Here is a 19,538-nt window from a genome sequence, read left to right on the forward strand (position 1 = left end):
TTGTTCTCAAGAGAAAATGCATTTTAATTGAACAGAGCGAAACATATTTAAATGCTGGGCTGAAAACACAAAGAAAATGAAAAAGCAGATCTGTGCAGAGGATCCATTTCAATATTTTCCTAGCAATACGAGCAAGAGCACTAAATGCAAATGTAGTATAGGCAGATAAAGGTTCACGAAGTACCATGGTGTTTTTTTCTTCTGTTGATCTGTGCTTGCAGCCTCTGAAAACAGCACTCAGTAGACACAAACCTGAACAAATAGAAGTTTCACCTTGAGGGCCTGGTTTTGATGGTTTCCACCTGCTTCCCAAAGGGAATAAAAGTGCTCTGTGCTTCCCAGTAGGCAAGTGGCACCTTGTGGGATCTGCTGCTCACCCAGCCGCAGCCAGACCTGCCAAGGGGCCTCTCCTCGGCCATCGTGTCTGTGCGGGCAAGGAGTTGTGCTTGCCACACACAGGAACGTGCAAAACCCATGGGCAAGCATATGAACAGAGCAAGCAATTTGAGAGCAGGTTGATAGCGTTCAGGCCCATAAGGCTGAAAGGTGGCCATTGCTTGGTGTTGTTTTGTCAAGATGTGCTTCAAAGAGAAACTTGGGCCTTTTTCCTTTCCTCTGACTGATACTCAAGTATGTGCATTTATGCATGTGTATGGTATATGCATGATCATGCATGCTTAAAAAAAACAGTTCTATGTAGCCCATTGGTTGTAGGTAATAATTCTTATTGATTTAAAACAAAATGTTGTTCTTTAAATTGCCCTTTCGTGCCGCACCATGTACAAAATACATCAGAGTCAAAATGGGCCCCAAGCAAGAACATTCAGATCGGGATTCAAAATGCCTCAATTCTGGCAGTATCCTAAACCAGAACAATCGCGCTGCAATCAGCGAAGCTCTGCCTGTGTAAAGCTGAGAACAAGGTCAAGTCCTGAGCCTCTGAAAAATGAGTCTCAAGCTGAGTCTTTGTATTTCCCAAAGATTCTGTTACACCAAATTGAAGCTAAAGCTAGGAAATGGACAGTACTTGCAAAATACAAGGTGACAGGACCAGAGAATTAAAGCTAAATGTGAAAAAACGTAAATTTCAACAAGTATCCGCCTGAATCCTGTGCTACAAAAGGTCATGGTTTGGAGTTTAACCATGGAGTTAGACCCTGATCCACTGGATCAAACCAACACTTACATTGACAAAAACGGGTCAAAAATTGTGGTGTCCTTACCAGCTGAATGGTACATATGCCTCTAAGGAGCAGACTTCATCTCTGTCTCCAGCAGTGACATGATACTGTAGGGTATGTTTACATTGCAGTGAGATTAGTTCCGTTGGCTTTTGTCTGGAGTTCAGTATCTGGAGTGCGGCTGCTAGCGTGTTTTGCAGAAGAAAATCAACACTAAAAGAACAGGAGAAGGGGGGCTTCAGCATGCTCGTAGAGGCAGCATGGTAGTGTGCGGGTAGGAATGGCAAGGGGCTGGAGAAGCATCATGATTCTGTTCGCATTAAAGGCAGTCAATGGGAAGCAGAAACACCATTACCGCTCAGCTAGGCGTGAGCCAGTCTGGCAGGCGAACGGTGAGTTTGCTGAAACGATGTCAGGAGCATCAGGGGAAGGAGAGGGAGAAAGATGTTAGAGCTGGAGGCATTTTGGTGGCGGTGGTGGGGCTGCGTGGGCAGCTCAGCCCCTCTCCTGTGTCGGGGCTGCCCTACGCGGTGCGGCACTAAGAGAGGCCGCTCTCGGCACTGGGGGAGCTGAGCCTGCGGGATTCAACAGCAGCACGGCAATGAGCTGTGAGGGAAGAGACGGAGAACTGCCAGGTGCCTCTGCGCAGGGGCTGCCATTGCATTACGCTGTGCTTCCCCCACCGAGACAGCTGGAACTAAACCAGAGCCTCCCATGCTGCCACTAAAAGGTTCTTTTTTTAAGGACATGTGCACTTAATGTCAGAATATTGAAACCATACCCACGTGAATAAAGTTAGTAAGCCAGTGATTCATTGCTGTTTCAAATCTCTATCTAGCCACAGTAAATTTCTGCTCAGTAGTGACAGCCTGTGTCCACATGCAGGCTATGATTTACAGTTCTGCGTTTTGTATCAACAACATCTGTTTAACAAAAGAAAAAAAAATAAGCCAAGAACATTTATTTTCTAATCTCTGTACCAGATGTTTTGTTATGCACAAGATCCAGGGATTATATCAGAAATAATTTAATTATTTTAAATGAATAATCCGAAGTGTTTTTCCTAAAGCATGACCCGTAACCACTAACAACATAAAAACATAAGAATGTGGAAAAATAAACTCGTATAAAATCTATAATTATATCTATTTTAAGAGCACAAATATTAAGCACCATATCCTAGCTTCAGATGGTAGTGTTGGGATTCTTGAAGATTTGCAGAGAGGAGTATCAATTCTCACGGTTATGATAGAGATAAGGTGGCAGAGAGCAATGGAAACAGCAGAAGAAACCAACAGCTGAGAAATGATCATGTGCCGTGGGGAAGCAAAGATGTGAGAAGCAAACGTGGCTTCAAGGAGAGCGGTGCTGGGTGGGACGCAAGCTTAGGCCCTCCAAGCACCATGGAACTCTCATAGGGCCCTGGCCGGCTGTGGTCCTCGCATACCTGCGGGTCCCCCGGGTTCCCACCGGGAGGGTAGCTGGAAGGTGCAGTCTCAGTGCACTGGTGACAAAGCTGCTTAGTTTGGTTTCTGCTTTCCACCTTCTGGGGCAAAGTTGCCTGAGGCCGAATCAGGATTGCTTCCCTCGACATGCTGGCTGCACTCTGCCTGATGCAGCCCAGGTCGTGCTTGGCCTTTTTCACTCTAAGGACACGCTGCTGACTCATACACTTACCATTTGCATATGGTTTTGCCCACAACAATAGTGTGAGATCACATCCAAACTTACGGTCTTGACTGTAAAAAATTATTTTGACGGTGGTTTCCATCACTTGGAGGTAAATGCCAAGTCCCTTAGGTGAGTTGGAGAAGTAGAAATTTTGGGGTGTTTGTTCTTGGAAAAGCAGCATCCTTTACAGTTTCAAGCTGAGTATCAAAACTGCCACGTACAGCCTCAGAGAAAAACCTTCTCAATGTGAGGTTTATTATCATTCTTCACCATAATTTTTGCAGGGATATCACAAGCGGGAATGCTGATACTGAAACACTGAGACATTTATAACTGACTGGCCTCGATATCCGTCTTGAAGAACTCACAATTATTCAGAATTACGGTGATAGATTCTGTTGCAGCCCTCAAAAACATTCAGCCAAGTTAGAATGAAAGTAAATGCATCAATGACGCTGCTAAAGCAGATGATGGGTCTGTGTTATGGTTCCAACCTACTTTCAGGGGGAAACAGATTTCTATTTTTTTCCATGAGCTATGGAAGCTGTAGCATGCATCAATCCAGTATAGACCCATCCAGACCTATGAGTTTTCTTGTTGCATAAAGATTTATCTGTAATTGCCAAGGTTTATTTTTATTTTCCTTGAATTACTGTTGTGGACGCATATAGATGCATAACAATTCCTAATTTCCCTCCCTATATTCTTGTACTGCACAGATTGCTTATCAAATGCAGTCTTAACATTAAAGTGTCAAACAGGATTTGCAGAAAGCTATTTGGGTTTGTAGTTTAGGATGAACATTTATCAAATTGTGGATTAGCTGAATCATGCACTGAACCAAATTATTATTGTCTGTGATTAAATCACAAAGTGGTTATTGCCCTGTGTCATCTAAAGCACAAGATAGTTTAAATCTTTAAAATCCCTTTTTAAGGTGGATATAGGAGCTACGTAACTACAGGCTTTTAGGACCAGACTCTGTCCCTAGGCAGAAAAATAATAGCTTTCAAAAGGTCGTTTGGACTGATCACTCTCTGCTTATACAGGCAACAGATCTGGGAAGGGAATGGATGGACTTATTTACATTTTAGACATACAGAATAATTTCTCAGTAAATAGATCTCTCTGTACCCAGCACTGTAGTATTTATTCAAGGTGCTGGCTCAAAAAAGGGGAGTGAACGGCCTGTTCGTTCTTGTGCCTGAAAGGACACGAGCTGCCTGCTGAAGAGCAGCAATGCCAATGGGTTGTTTGCCTTCATGCTGAGGCACGGTCCTAGGGCACACCTGAGTCACGGAGGGTGAAGCTGTGCCGTGCTTCCAGGTGTGGAGGCGACAGGGTGAATGGCAGTGGCTCCTCTCAGTGCCGATGCAGCAGGGTTTTGCCACCCCAGTGGGCACTTGAGGGGCTACAGTCTCTAAGGCTGTAGGAGGCTTTTGCCAGGCTGCCACGGTGGTTGCTGGTCATTGCGTGCCAACAAACGTGTGTTGTAGGGTGGGATATCGTGAACCTCGCAGCACAACACACCGAGGTGCCGGTAGCAAACCTTCATGGTGATGTCCATGCTCCTCTTTTGCACCCTTCAGTGACCATCTAACTGAGGAGCAAAGAGGGCTTTAAGCATACCCGTTTTCTCAGCCTCGCTATTAGGTAAGAAATAACCCTCCTGATGGCTGTGTCACTCGCCTCACTGAGTCACCAAGGAGCAAGGAGCAAATGATTTGTGCGAGACAGAGGAACGGTGGCCTGGAGGACACGGAGGCCTGTCTCCTGCTCTGGTGCATGCAGCTGGGGAGGTCACAACCCAGGAGGAGTCATGAGCAGTCATCACCTCTTTTCATTTTTGATAGGAGGAAAGTCCTGAAACGGCTTGTTTTCATGTTGCAATAAGGGGTCACAGGGTAGAAAGGGCTGAGAGTCACTGCAGAAATGAAAGTCTGGTGCAGCTGATGGTGGCGTGGCACTCTGAGCCCATGGCAGTGGCACTGGCAGAAAAGTATGCATTAGGCTGCCTTTCCTCCCCTATTTCATCCCCCTCGTCCTACTCTTTGACCTATTTTCTCTCGTTGTTATCTAGTAATCTATTTTTTAAAGTCTCAGCTCAGTCTTTCCTGCTGGTTGCAGCTGATCCATTTCGCTGCTAGCCTGTGAAACCAGCACCTCCTAAAGAAACATCCCTCTGCCAATTACTCCAGAGGCATGGATTCAGCTCAGCGTGAGGGCTCGATTGAAGCCAGTTGGCTGTGCCAACAGGATAGGGATGGCTTGAGAGAGACTTTGTACAAAGTATAGAAACTCTAAACAAATTTCTTTAGTCTTTTCTCCATCCATGGTTAACTGAAGCTAGCAAAGTCAGAAAAATGGCAACGTTTTACCAAAGGGAGGACTTAGCACGTAGTTAGTTCTGCCCTCCCCTTGGAAAGCCCACAGAAGGGAAGGAGAAAGTTGCATAGAAAACTCCAGGAGGCAAACACAGACTTTTGCTCTGAGCGTGCCTCTCCGAGAAACAGGGTTTGAGGTTTCTCAGAAAATGCGAGTAGCAAATCCTCTAAGCCCTGCGATTTCTCAGGCATGTGCCCTCGCCATCGGCACCTCACAGCTACATGTACCCAGAGTACCTTGCAGAGAGGTGTTCGCCCCGGGTGAGCTGTGATTCCCGCTGGAGTCCCGCCAGCCGAGGGGGAAGGACAGAGGGAGCGAGCATGCTGGATTGCCACACGAAATGTCTGCTCTGCTCGTGTGCAGTCTCTTTGGCCGGCAGCCTTTTGGCTAGCCCCACCTGCCTTTTTTTGCCTTTTTTTTTTCTTTCCCCCAGCTGAACTGACGGAGAGGAGGCTGCGGCTCCTTTCTGTCCCTGCAGCCTTCCTGTCTGGCTGACTCTCTGCCCTGGACACAGATGTATACTTAAATATGAATTCTGCAAGGCACACGTTATGCTTGCGGAGGGAGTGTGGAGCGGGAAGATGCTGTGATCCGTAGGTGGGCTGCTGCGGTTGGGCTGTGAATAGCTGCTATTCTGTGCAAGAATTAAATAACAGTAACAATATACTATGTTCAGCCCCAGTTGTTTAGAAAGAATATTTCAGTACATTTTGACAATTAATTCTGTGTCCAGGCAGCTACTTCATTTTAAAGCGTCCTATCTACATACCTCACCCTCTGTAAGCTCGTTATGTCACCTCACGCTAACCTGGTGGCTGTTGATTGAGTCGTGTGACAGCTGTTTGCAGAGGTTTGCCCTGCCCCCTGCCAGCAGCCTACCTCCATCATCCAAATTGCCGCTCAGTTCCATTTTGCTCGCTTGGGCAAAGTGGTTGGATTTCTAAAAGTAATAGCTAAGGCATGACAGATAACACCCTGCAAAATCCCATCCCTGCACCAGTCAAATAAGGTGAAGCAAGAGTGCACCTGCAGCATAGGCGAGGCGTGTTACAGCTTTAACGTGTTAGTTGGTCAAGGTGAACCTTAGACTGAGCCCATAAACATTTAAGTCCCAGAACAAATGTTTGGGGTTGTACAAACATGTTAACTACCTCCAGTTAATTGGCAAGCAATTACCTTGAAGTAAAAATAGCTTTCCCATAGCTGAGCAGTCACAGAGTGCCTGTCCCCCTGTGAACACTTACAGATCACTAAAATTTTTTGGCAGAGGAGCCTTGTCCAGTTTGCCTTCTGGATCTTGGCAGGTTTGTGATCAAAAGTTTTTTGTCCTCAGCAGCAGTTGCTGTTTGTTTGTAGTATAGACTCAGCAAATAGGGCTGTGCACCAGAGCTGATTTTCATGCTGCCCTTTTAATAAAGTTCTGTAGTTCATAATGCAATGAAAAAATAAGACAATATTGACTGGCAAAAGCATGCACTTCAGCAAGGGAGTATACCTACTGCGTGCGCTATAACGGCACTATCGGTGAAAGCTGGGTAAGTGTTTTCAACTTAAAGACAAGTTGACAGGGTAGAATGTGTTTCCTACTGACCTGCTGAATTTTGAATCTTTCTGATATTTTGCGTGACAAAGATACACAGCTAGACTGGATTTCATTAGATGTATATGCTCTTGAGAACCAAGAAGCAAAAGTTCTGCCTGTATCCAATACAGCACTTAGGACAGCCAAGTGAGAGACCTGTGGTCAGCTGTTTGTCCTGTTGTCTCTGCTGCCAGGAGAAGCTATAGAGGTCAGTAGCGTCTTTTCATAAGGTCTCCGGTCCATGCAAACCCTTCAGCTTCTCTTAGAACTTGTGACCCTCCACAACATTTTGGCAAAAAATGCCCGTTTTTTCTTGGTCTGTAACTAAACCACAACTGGGTTTCTTTCTTGGGAGAGGTTATCACAGCATTGCTGGGAAGCCAAAGCTGGGTGTGCGCGAACGTGTGGAGTCTGTCATTGAGCTCGCGTGACTCTGGGGCTCGCGGTGGCCGAGATGGGCTGGCATGTGGCTCAGAGTGGTTCCAACTGAAGAGCTACCGTCAGCACCACAGTGTCATGGGGCAGCGGGCAAGGTGCTGTGTGCTCTGTCCCTGTCTTCACCTGCTCCCTGCCATCCCTCTTCCCAGGAAGTATAAAGTTGTGCTAAGGAGGAGAGAAGCAGGTGACACTGGGAGCCTCAAGAAAGGCAAGCCCACTGAGCCGGGATGTCTGGCATCCGCACAGATTTGTGTGGTGTTCCTCTGGATGCTGCAGTGCGATGAAGGGCCAGTCGACAAAAATCTTTCCAAGGCAGTTGGCGGGTCCCTGCCTTGTGTCCTGGAGGAGCGAGGGAGTGGCAGATGGAAAACAAAACCAGCAAAGTGCATTTCACAATCCTGGCAGCAGCACTCAGCGAACACAAGAACTGCAATGATGGAGTCTCAGATTGTTCTCCCTGTGCAGCCTGGCTTTAGAAACTTGGGCGTTATGGTGAGCCGTGCCAAAAAGGGCTCCTGGCTCCTATGACCAATGTGGCCTTGCATCTGATCTCTTCAGGTGCTTCAAGCAAGAGAAGCTGTAATGGGTGCAGATAACAAAACTTTCCAAGAAACTTTCAGATACAAGTGCAGTTCTGTTCGCTGTAACTCCTTTGAATTCACTTTCTGTGCCTGTAGTGGCAGACAAATTTGCTGGCAAACATTTTGCAAAAAAAAAGGCATTGATCCAGAAAGGCACTGTGCACAAACTAAGCTTAGTATAAACGAGTACACCTGTGCCTAATGCTAGGCACGTGATGAATGCTCTGCCAGATCCTGGCCAAAATAAATTTAAAATAAATATAAAGCATACTCGTGGAGAATGAATGCTGGTCTTGTAAGCAGAAATGTGTGCAACAGAAATAGGAATCTACCGCTCCGTGTGTCCGCTGGGGATATCCAGCAGAGAGGGTCACGTGCGCTCCTTTCAAGCTCACCAGCAGAGCTGGTGAAAACAGGTTTTGATTTGAATGAGTTATGACCCATTGAAAATGGCATCATGCGTAACCACAGTAAATTGTCATAATGAGATCACGAGGCTCAAAAAAGTGGGCAGCGAGGAAAGAGGCCTCATTCCACCAGCGTACACGGCTGACTGAGCCCTGGGCTGCAAAATGCAGCAGAGGGGCACAGTCTTATTCTGTGAACATCTTGTCATTTTAACTACAGGACCAGAGGTTGCGCAGCCGGACAAAAACTCATTAGAAGTTTTGAGTTAAAAAGAAGAAAACAAGCCAAAATTCTTATGGCTTTGCATTTAGTCTTATCTAAAGCACAGGGGACTGTGCTAGTGCGAATACTGGAAAAACATGAAAATCCTGAGTGCTTCCATGCTTACAGGGGGTTAGCTTGGTCATTTCTAAACCATGTTGCTGTAAGAGGGGAGGGTTTGGTGATCAGGGCAGAGCACTACATAGTTGAAAGCAACTCTCTCTTGAAGCATGATAACGCTGTATTCACTTGGCACATCCCCGGGCTCACAGCTGTGCCAGGCCAGCCCGTGTGGACCCTGCTCATGAATGGCTGCCCTGGGCTGCCCAGCTGTAAATACCACAGAATCGTCGCTGGCTTTTCTATTTTCATGGTGAGTCTACAGTTTCATGGTGAGTTTTTCAGTCTGAGACTGCACTAAGTTCAATGCCCTTAAAATTTTACCAAATACCAAGCCCGGACAACATAGGTAGGACAGCTCTTGGCTGCCAGGGGTCTTGTAGGTGTACTTCTGGAAAGAACTTTTCTTTCCTCCTTTTCTTTCCAATATAGTGCTATTTGTGTGGGGCCATTCACAGTGCAGGATACTGGAAGAAACATACTTCAACTCACTCTGTTTCTATTCTAAAGTTTATCAAGTGCACGTGTCCATAGAGGCCCGTTGCAAAACACAATGCATATGATCTAACCACATCCTCCCGCTGTCCCCAAGGTGGAGGGCAGAGGTACATTGATGTAACGCATCGCCAGCTACAGGACCGGTTTCTTTTGTCTTGTGCCTTCAGGCAAACCAGGTTGCTTGCCACATGGTTGCCACTCCTCCTGGGCTTGCAGCCTTCAGTCTCCTCCGTCTGTTACGCTTTGCACACAAGTATCTGTGCCCCTGAGCCACGGAGACAATTCAGGCTCATGCTGATATGCAGCACCTTCCTGACTCATGTCATCTATTTACAGTGGTTTTATTATGATTAAATTCATAGCCTGAGTCCATGAATAGGAATCACCCAATCCAATGCTATTCCACACGGTGCCTGGTCCTTAGCAGATTAGCCCTTGGCCGTGGGGTTGTGCTTGCATTTACCTAAGGTATACAATTTGAATAGCTCGCTGATGCCTAAGCCATTCCCAGGAGCCCAAATCCTCTGTTGTGGGCAGCTGAATCCAAGGTCCCTCTGCTCTCGCAGTAGGCATGCTCCAGGCTAGTCTGGGGAGAGCTCTGGCTTGTCTTATTTTCCTGATGTTGGCTTGCTGACATTGCTGCAAGGACAGCCCAAACAGATGGAGGCCAGCCAAGCTGAAGAGACAGTGGGGAAATGTGTCCCTGCATACACTTAAGCAAAGCACAGGGAGCACTTGGGCTTTCCTGGTGCTCCTGTGCCAGAGCAGTCTCCCCAGAGCTGACCCAGCGCGCATTTCTGCGTGCCAGAGGCACGGATGAATGTGCCAACACTGCCCACACTGCAATACAGGTGCACCTGTAGGGAAGTCAGATTTTCCAGTTGGTGCCTTCTTTGTAACTAAGGAAAACCAAAATGCATGTGTAAAATACTTCCTGAATTTACTGCTTCCTAAACTTACTTGTTGTGTGTCATCCACTGAGCAGAAGTCCTTCTGAGTTTTCATTCTCTAGTCTCAGCTTAGTAGCACTGCATAAACTCCTACTAACATTACTAATTTTTCTAATACCTGTGTAGGAGAAGAATTTGGACTGGTTCCCTCGGATGAGAGCCATGTCTCTGGTTAGCAATGAAGGCGACAGTGAGCAAAACGAAATCAGGAACCTGCAAGAGAGGCTGGAGTCAACCATGAGCCTGGTAAAACAGCTTTCCAGTCAGCTTGCTGAGCTCAAGGAACAGGTGAGTGCCCTGCAGTGGGTAGCGACGTGAGTGTGTGTGGGTGAATGCAGTAGCTTTCATCAGGTCACAGCCAGGATAGTGTTACAAAAGAGTCTTATGTCTTAGAAATGTTTTACCTTTCCCTCTAGTAGGCTTTCGGAGTAGATACACTGATACAGGTTTGGAATGAAATTGTACTCTATTAGCAACAGCAGAGAACAGGTAAGGAGAAAAGCCAAGGGGGAATTAGTTATGAAATCCTCCCAGTGAGTGTGCGAGGACAGAGGGAAAGCCGCAGAAGTGATGATGGGCTTTGCATATGCAGGTACCGCATAACCCGGCAATAAAAAAGGCGTAGCGTCAGAAATAGCTGCGCACTGATGGGAGTCAGTAGGAAGGCTTTCTGAATCCGACACCTGGATTTTTTTTCCCCCACTAAGAATATCAACAGTGCTGTTGCAAAAACAATTTGCTAAGCCTGTTGCTTTGCTTATGTCACCCTTGTCTTTGTGCCCCTCCTTCTCCCCTGTATGGAGCACAAGCTGCTGGCCTCCCTTAAAGCCCTGCTCCTGCCCAAACCGCCTTACGTGTTTTCTCTCGCTTCAGGATCAAAAGGCCAGCTCCTTTTTCACTAAAGATGCTGGTCACCTCTGGCTTGCTCATTGCAGTTTCAGAAAAGCATCTTTGTGTTTTCTTTATGGGGAGCACTTCAGCAGTATCAACAGAGTTTTCTAATTATCCTCCTTCAAATCCCTCCTTAAAACTCTTTCCTTGCGAAAAACTCGAGAAAGGTTTTGGCTGGATGTGCTGAGACCCTTGTTTATTGTGCTTACCCGTACTGTCCTGGTGGGTTTTTTTCATCCCCCTTTGGCTGAATCTGTTCTCTCCTGGCTTAAATTTAAACTCTGTGTGGCTGAGACGATCTTTTAATTCTGTAATTGTACAGCACCAAGTGCAAATGCTGACCCTCTGCAGGGCTACACAACACAATAGCAGCACAAATAATACACTGAAAGACCTGCGGCTGGATAAGAATAATGTACAAATGAGAATAAAATGTCCATACTTTGCAAGAAACAGATCTCCCGCTTCAAAGGCATCTCTTACTTGTAATTTTCAATGCTGAAAAAAAGAATTCCACTCCCTGTTGTTTTGCTTATATGTATCTTGCTCTGTCACTGCTAAATAATAGTAAAAAGAGGAAAAAAAAAAAAGAAAAAATCTCAACTCGTCTTTCTCTGCCTTTCCACCTTAGATGACAGAACAAAGGAAGAATAAGCAGAGGCTGGGCTTTCTTGGATCAAACACACCCCATGTGAATCATCACATGCCACCACCCTGATACCACGGGGAGAAGCCGTGACTAGCCTTTCATCAGTATTCCTGCTTTATTATAGAATAAAAAACTGAGATTGAGAGGAGCGAACAGTGCCTATTGTTACAAAGTTAAAAACAACCAAGTGCCAAGATGTTAAGTGGTTTAGCTCTGGGAACAATTTGTAGCTGTTTTTCATGGTTGAAAGGGACCACAACCTAGAATGAGAGAGATACAAGGGAGCTCGTTTGTATTCGTTCGCGGGGCCCGGCTCAGCTGCGTTTGCGCTCTGCAACTCGATGGCTCTGGTGGTAGCTGCCGTGTGCGACGGAGGTCGGGGCAGCATTTGGCCACCTCCTTAGAGCTACCATCAGATTTCTCCCTAAAGCGCTGGGATAACCAAGATGAGCAGAAGAAGGAGAAACGTTTATTAACGCCAACATGACAGCCTGGTTCGGAATCAATAGGAGTCATTTCTGACTTATTTGCCAAATAGCAACATTAGTCATATTTGCTTGGCATTTACTATTTTTTAATTACTGTAAATATGTCAGTTGGGTAAGCAATAATGTTGCTTCATGTAACTTCTACTAGGAGGGAAAGGGGAGAAACCTCAAAAGACTGGGGGAAAAAAAAGAGAAGGAAAAAAATAGAAAAAGAGTTGCAAAGAGAAACATTAACGCTTTTGAATTTTAGCTGTCACCATGCAATTTCTTATTTATAACATGGAGCACAATGGATCTACAGCTGTGGGGATGTTATGCACATAACACTGACAACATAACTGGAAGTGATTTCTTTCTCCTGGCTTCAGATGTTCTCGATTAATGTGGCCGTGAGATTTCACATACTGAGGAGTTAAACTGTGTTTTAAATTCAAGTTCCAATGGAGGATTCAGGAAAAGAAAAATTATACCTGTAGTTTGAAGCGTGTATGGGATTTTACTTTTTTAAAAAAGCTTAGAAAGATCTTTCTGTATGGAGCTGTAATGGTGTCATTACCTTCCATAAACTCATCTTCAGTGAGAGTTGACTTGAGTAAATAAGCACCATATTCTGCCAGATTTCTTCTGAGCTAAAGATCACGGGCTTATGCCTTTGCCTGCTCTTCCTGCTTTCAGGGGCTGGCAGGACTGGCCTGGCTGGTGGGGGATGGGGGGCAGTGCCAGAGGAGCTCCTTCCAGCTCTAGGCTCTACGAAAGGCGAAAGGCGGCAGCTGAGTCAGCTGTGCAGGTTTCTGCTGTATCCTGTATTTTTTGGGATGGTTTCAAAAGAAAAGCTACAGGGTTTCCACAGAGCCCAAGAGGGCTCTTCTCTCTTTTAGGAGAAGATTTTTGGGGCACAAATGGGAGTTGTGGTCCCAGTTCACTTTCGTTTTCAGTTGATTTTGTTACCTAATTGTCCTTGGTGCATTTGAAAATGCACCTCAGTTACGTGGAGTCACTTCTTAAACCAAAATATTTTTACAAATATTTTTCCCCTGTAGCATTTCCATTTTGTTATAAAAGCTGTTTTGATCAAAGGTGAAAATATTATTGGCTCCAGTATTTCTAGTTTCTCCCTGAAGAAATGCTGTTGTCTTATTTAAGGCACAATTCAAACCAACAGACCTAAAGTAGAAGGAAGAAAGGGGCATTTCCCTCTCCTTATCCTAAATTCCAACCTGTTCTTGGAGGCCACCTCTTTTTTTTTTTTTTTTTGTGACAGTGAGGTGGCTGAGATAAAAATAATGTACTTTAGGGTCTGATTTTTCTACCATTAAAACATTTCCCATTGGCTTCGATTGTGTCCTTCAAAAATCCCGTGTGGAAAGCAGGGATTTGTGTATTTGACGGAAAGAAAATCTCTTTCTGTTGACTTTCCTTTAGTCCACAGAGCATCCTGGTTGTGAGAGGTGATGGCCATTTCCAGCTTTAGGGTCCATTTTTCCTTTAAGAATTCTCCCAAATCCAGACAGTGCTCTGCCTCCGTGTGCTAAAGTGAAGAGCAAGTGGTGGTTATCAGAAATGGCACAAGGGCAAGGAAAGTGAGTGATGGGAAACTAAATTTTCTACAGCTCCTCTGCTGGTGGGCTCACAGCCTCACTGCTGCCAGACATCAGCTGCTTCCTGGGCAGAGGGAGTGCACGGAGGCAGTGGGAGCTGGGTTGAGCTGCTCGACGCTACGTGTTTGCTTCCGAGGTTGGAGTAACTTTTTCCACTCCAAAGACCGGACAACAGTCTGGTGTTTGGAGAGCAGAACAGATGTGGCTGTGGGATGGGGAGCCGATGGTAGGAAAGCTGCTAGGTCAGAGCAGAATACAGAAAAGCAGTTATCTTCAGTGAACGACTTGAGATATTTTAGGAATAAAGCTTGGAGTGTGCCTTTCCTTCACGCTTACTGTGTATGAGGTCTCGATGCTACTGCTCCGGCATTGCTTGTGGTGGTGAAACCCCTTCCGTAAGCCTCGCCTGTCAGTGAGGGTGGGGCTTCATGTGCCAGTTAGTGTTCAACAGCGAGACACTTGCAGTGAGTTCGTTCTGGGAGTTTGCATCAGCTGCGCGTTGTGCAGTAACCAGCTGCCAGTGCAAGATAAAGCCAGATTTGCCTCTCTGACTAGACCTGTTGGACATCACAAAGTCAAAGGAGTTGCACACAAACGTAAAGTCAGCAGTAAGTTGGTAGAGAATCAGACCCTGCAGCTGTATTAATTCAAATTAGTTTATGCAGTTCATCAGATCTAGTCTCAGCTTCTGTTTCAACAGCAAGTTCCTCTTCCTCACACATGTGGTTATTAGAGGCATAAAGCACAGTTTAATGATGAGATAAATTAAACAATCGCTATTTATTGAGGAGTGGGCAGTTGGCTAATACTGGAAGTGGTTGGCACTTTTCTTGTTTACACTAGCAAAAAGCAGCTGAACTGCTGCACATCAAGGGAGGTTTCTGCTGTTGGAGCTGGAAAAACTTGAGACGCCATGCGTTTGTGCCCTGAGCTCAGGCCTGCAGTTGTGTCCTGCTGGTGCTTTCTCTGTCTCGCACCCCAAACAATGTCCCCAAGGCTCAAGAGCCCAAATACTGCTCTTCAAAATGGAGAGCTACAATGTCAAAACCAAAACAGATGCTGATTAGCCTTTGCCACGGTGCCTTTCTGCTGTTGATAGCTTCCGAGAGAGACCTCCGTAATCAATAACAGTAGGTGATGCTAGTTGCACAGATTGTAAATGTATTTCACTGAGTATTTTGACATTTTTGCTGATTCTGTCAAAACTTAGGGCCTGCCCTGCTCTCATCTGCGTGAGGAATCTGTGCACTCACACGTGGTGACTTAAACAGGGGACTTCTTAGGTGAATAGTAGTTGCAGGGCCAGAGCCCAGGCCTTAAAGATTGTGAAATATCCCCACCAATGAGTTTATAACAAAAATAATTGTTTTATACATATATTTATATGTATATCTTTGTTTAATGCAGCTGGGATTTTCTCTTCTTAGGCAAGCATCATTTACCTTACCTATTTATATGAAATGACTGCAAAGAAGTTAAAACATCTAAGTGCCTTTAATGCCTTAGAGGGATTTATAATTATAAGCTCCTTGACAGTTAAAATCTACTTAAGTAAATATGTCCATTGCTGCTGAATGTAACTTTTAATAAAGTGTGTCATTTTATATATGTCTGTCTCACTTACTCTTGGTGCTAAGGTGCGGGGAACTGTGTATGTGTTGCTGAATTGAAGACCGCTGGGAAACCCAGGTTGGTTGTGTTGCATGGGTGACCAGGCTGTGGGTGTGCATCTGTTTCTTCTAACTGACAAAGACATGGCATCAGTATAGTCCTGAATGGATGGAGGCTGAATCCAGCAATGAAAGCAAGGATTTTTTTTTTTTTTTCAGCCACAAATTGTTCTGCTCAGGAGAATGGGTCAGATCTCCACCTTTCCTGAACGTTGGGTGGCAGTTAAGTGTATAATTTCCTCAAGTGCTTTTCATTTAGTCTGTAGCTGGCAGGCCAGGGGCAGCCCTGGTTGAAGGTGGGCAGATGCAGGGATTGTGATGGATGTGGATGTCCCTGGTGGGGACGAACAAGCCCAAGCCAAACAGCCTCAGGGTTTTCTGCTAGTGCCTGAGGCACGCTAGCTCTCACTGCCTCCTCAGGTCTGAGGTGGGGAGTCGGCAACTCACGGCAACGCTTTGAGCATCCTGAGCATCACATATTGCAGTCAGCAGGAGTGAGGTGACATCCCATCCTTGTGTCCCTCAGGGGAGCAGCAGGGTGGACCCGCCAGGGCTGTCAGCGGACCGTGCTTGTGAGCAGCAGAGAATGAGCGATACACATGCTCCTGTGTGTGCCCGCGTAGGGAATCTGTGTCTCCACGAGGCAATGGCCTTTCAAGACAGAACTGCTGGTGGTGCTTAAGAGCCTCTTGCTGCCCTTCACAGGTTCCTGGTTCTGGCCCAAGACTTTAATTTTGGAAATCCAGCCCTCAAATGATACAAATGCAGACATTAAAGGCTTGAAGGCTTGATGTGACTTCTCTTAATAGCATGTGGGCTTTGCCGGGGTGGGGTGGGGGGTGGTTTGGTGCTTTTTTTCTGTATTTTTTTTTATGTTTTCAGTATAGCTCCTTCAAGTAGCATGTTGAGAGAGACTCAGGGTTTTCCCCTGTCTTCTAGGTGAAGGGATTGAGCAAGACAAACAGAGCAAACCCACACCCACTGTCTCTCTCAACTGAGACAGTTCGGGCTGAGGAAATCTGAGGTCTTGTGAAAAAAGGGAGCGCCCTACAAACCTGTGACGGGAGAACTATGACATACCGGTGGTTTTGTTGGGGTTTTTTCCAGCTGTGTTTATTACAGCAAGGCGATATTTACAAGGAAGAGAGTGAGGTTTCTTCTTAGTGGGAAAAAGCCTGCTAATTAATTAATAAGAAAAATCCTATTAAATAGAGCATGCTGTGGCTTCTGTGCACTTGTTACAACAACCTGCTGAGATTTTGAGTAGAATTAACTTTCTTTTCTGTTCTCTGGTATGACTTTAAGGTTAAATAGAAAGGACCTTGCTTGCTACTAGGTTTCTTAGATTATTCTGCAAAAAGGATTTCCTAACAGAAAATGGGGTTTCATACAGTAAACTTTCAAGCTTACAGTCGCATTTAAAAACAAAAAGCCCCCAAACCAGAATTAAGCTCCTAATCTCAAATGGGAGCAGTTTCGCATGCAGAACTGAGAACCTAATGCCGAGGCGTCTCTTTTTTAGAATGTTTTCCCCAAAGGTACATTTTAATTCAAAAGGCGTTTCAGGGAGCAAACATTTCCCTCAGCATCAGCCGCACAGACGTCAGCGGGCTCACGCCAGTGTGGCCTACAAGTTAATTTGGTTCCTTCATTTCCACCGTTGCTGCTGCTGTGACAAAAGCATCTGCAGGCGAGGATGTTTTCTTTGGAAAGAGCATGCTTGTTTTCTGGGGAGGGCTGCCAAGTTTATTTTTAAGTGGAGAAAACTGAGATTTAAGGCTGCGAACCTCTCTACTGTCCCAGAATGCCTGCAGGAGTGACCGGCGGTGTGATCCCTCTTTGCAGGCGCCCATACTGAACGTCCCATATTTGCACAAAATCGTCCCAAACGACTCAAAAGAAACTCAAGCTCCAGGGATTTTAAATGTGGAGTAGTGTATTGCTATCATCAGTTAACACTTGCCCACGCTATTTATATGCTGTACTTTTTTTGTATGAAGCAGGAAGCTGCAAGGCACAAGACAAATAGCCTTTATAACTTTGCGATTTCAACATGTTTCTCTTGCTGGAAACAGCCAACAGTTACCCTTTTTTTGTACAGTAGGTTTCTTACTCCATGACACTCATCTCTCTCCATGTCTCTGCCTTTGTTCGCTGCTGCTCAGGTAAGGTGAGACCTGGGCGTGTCCAGAGCAGTGGGCCATTACGTGAGAAGCCAAACCAATAAGCTAAATCTGTAGGATTTTGCCAGTCAAACTGGCAGTATCTTGTCCTTATGGCTTTAATAACTCTGTTTAAATGTTGTAGATCATGTTGTCAACTAACACGTTCAGTATCTGACGTGGTACAAGCAGGAGGTTTTTGAACAGCCCTTCTTGTGGTAAATTACTGCACAATCCTCAACCCCTTGGCTGGAGTTTGAAGCCGTCTATAGCCTGTTAAACAAACTGCAGAGATGGCAAAGTTGATATGAATAGATGAATGGCTTCTGTTCCAAATTTTAACCTAATCTGCTGGAAGAAAACCGTGCCCCAGTGGTGGGAGCCAGCTGAGATCTGTTGCCTAAGCCAGGCTGAGCCCCAGCCCTGTGGTGGCTTGCGGTGGACGAGTGCACTGTCACAGCTGTGCCGTTGCCTTGGGAAGTGGGGAGCAGGACTGCTGCTGCGCTTGGCGGCAGGGAGCAGCCACATGGCCTTTGCCGAGGCAATGCTCACACCCGTGTGCAAGCCTGTGAGGTCAACCGAGGCATTGCTTTACATGAGCCCTGTCACCCCCCCGCCCCATTCAAAACCCTGCAGTTTCATCCAGATGGCAAGAGCGGCATGGGGATCCTGTTACAGCTCAAAGGCTCCAAATCCCTTTATAAAATATTCCCTTCTGGCCCCCCAAAGTCTGCAACGTGCTCTATAGGGTTTGTTCCCCATAAGACCGAGTTGCCACGTAAACCATGGACTCTGGCACATCATCATCGGTTTGTGTAATGGCCTTCAACTGTGATACGTCAACCTGGATTTCACAATCCTGTCCTAGAAGCATTTTCTCTCTTACCAAATATATAAGGATATATTTGCTTGCTCTCTCTTCCCCACCTCACCAGTATTACGGCATGAAACACCTGGGAACTGTGTTAACTCAGGCAGTGTTGCTGAGACCCGCAGTTGTGTTCAGCAGAGCACAGAGCAACTTTGAAACAGGGTTCAAAAAAAACCATTTTCAGTCTTGAGTTGGTGTTGAATGATGGCAGTTGGCTCAGAATTTGTAGGGTTTTTTTCAAGTCAACTTTTGCTGGCTTTGAGGTTGCTTCAGGCCCATTTGTAGCCCACCAGGGAGCTCTAACGATGACTTTATCTGGCATGAAATTTTTCATCCTAATTTGATAAAGACAGCAGAATTCTTGGTGCCTCCAAAAAACCCTCCCAATCCTTCATCTTTCTGTTTTAAGGGTTGAGGGTGTACGTGTTATGTATGAGCGTGTGTGGTTCGTGCAAACGCAACTCAATCTGAGGGTATTTGGGAACACTGGCACGCAGAAAAAAGGATGGGTTGGCTGCAGACCTAAACAAGCAGAGCAGCTGGTGTTGTGAGTGCCGCTGTCCCATGGGAAACAGAATTTTTTTCTGCCTGTGGCAGGACTTTGCTGCTGAAGGAGGAGTCAAGAGAGGCAAGTTCGGTCCCTGGAGCTGTCATGCTTGTCCCATACAAGTGTAAACATCTGCCCAGGTCCCTGGTTGCTCAGCTGGGACGTGGGAAGATGCTAGTGAGGGTATCATGCACCTAGCCAAAGAGTGTGGGAATTGTAAATGTGATATGTTACACATACAATATATCATGCAGAAAAAGAAAGGGAAGGAAGGAAAGTTCAAGGGAAAGTCTCAAGTGTGCAGGAAAATGTTGTCAGAAATGGTGATTTTACTGGTGGGATTTACTAAAAGTTTACTTTTGAGTTTTGTGAAAAGTTAGTGTTATCAGACGTTGACTGTCCATGTCTCTGTCAACCTTGGGTGTCTTCTCAGAAGAGAGGACTTAGCCAGAAGCTACCAGTCCAGTGAAAAGCTTGTTGCTCAGGGTCCTTGGTCTATGAAATCTTTTTTTTTTTTGAAAGTTTGTCCACAGCACCTCGCTTGGGATGAGTGCTATTTTACATGGTTAGCACAAATCTAAATAAAT

At 45.7% G+C, this 19,538-nt stretch overlaps 1 protein-coding gene across 1 annotated transcript in view; it reads left to right on the forward strand.

Moving 5' to 3' along the window:
* ITPR2 (inositol 1,4,5-trisphosphate receptor type 2) overlaps positions 1 to 11,684 on the forward strand; it is a 262,967-nt gene extending 251,283 nt beyond the window's left edge. Inside the window, exons 56-57 of the mRNA XM_086466499.1 lie at positions 10,202 to 10,363; positions 11,598 to 11,684. Of these exons, the coding sequence (XP_086322625.1) occupies positions 10,202 to 10,363; positions 11,598 to 11,684 (249 nt within the window). The remainder of the gene's footprint in view (positions 1 to 10,201; positions 10,364 to 11,597) is intronic.
* Positions 11,685 to 19,538: the final 7,854 nt, after the last annotated feature.

Source organism: Leptosomus discolor, chromosome 1, assembly GCF_034619465.1.
Source record: "Leptosomus discolor isolate bLepDis1 chromosome 1, bLepDis1.hap2, whole genome shotgun sequence".
In the NCBI taxonomy this organism is placed as follows: Eukaryota; Metazoa; Chordata; class Aves; order Leptosomiformes; family Leptosomidae; genus Leptosomus; species Leptosomus discolor.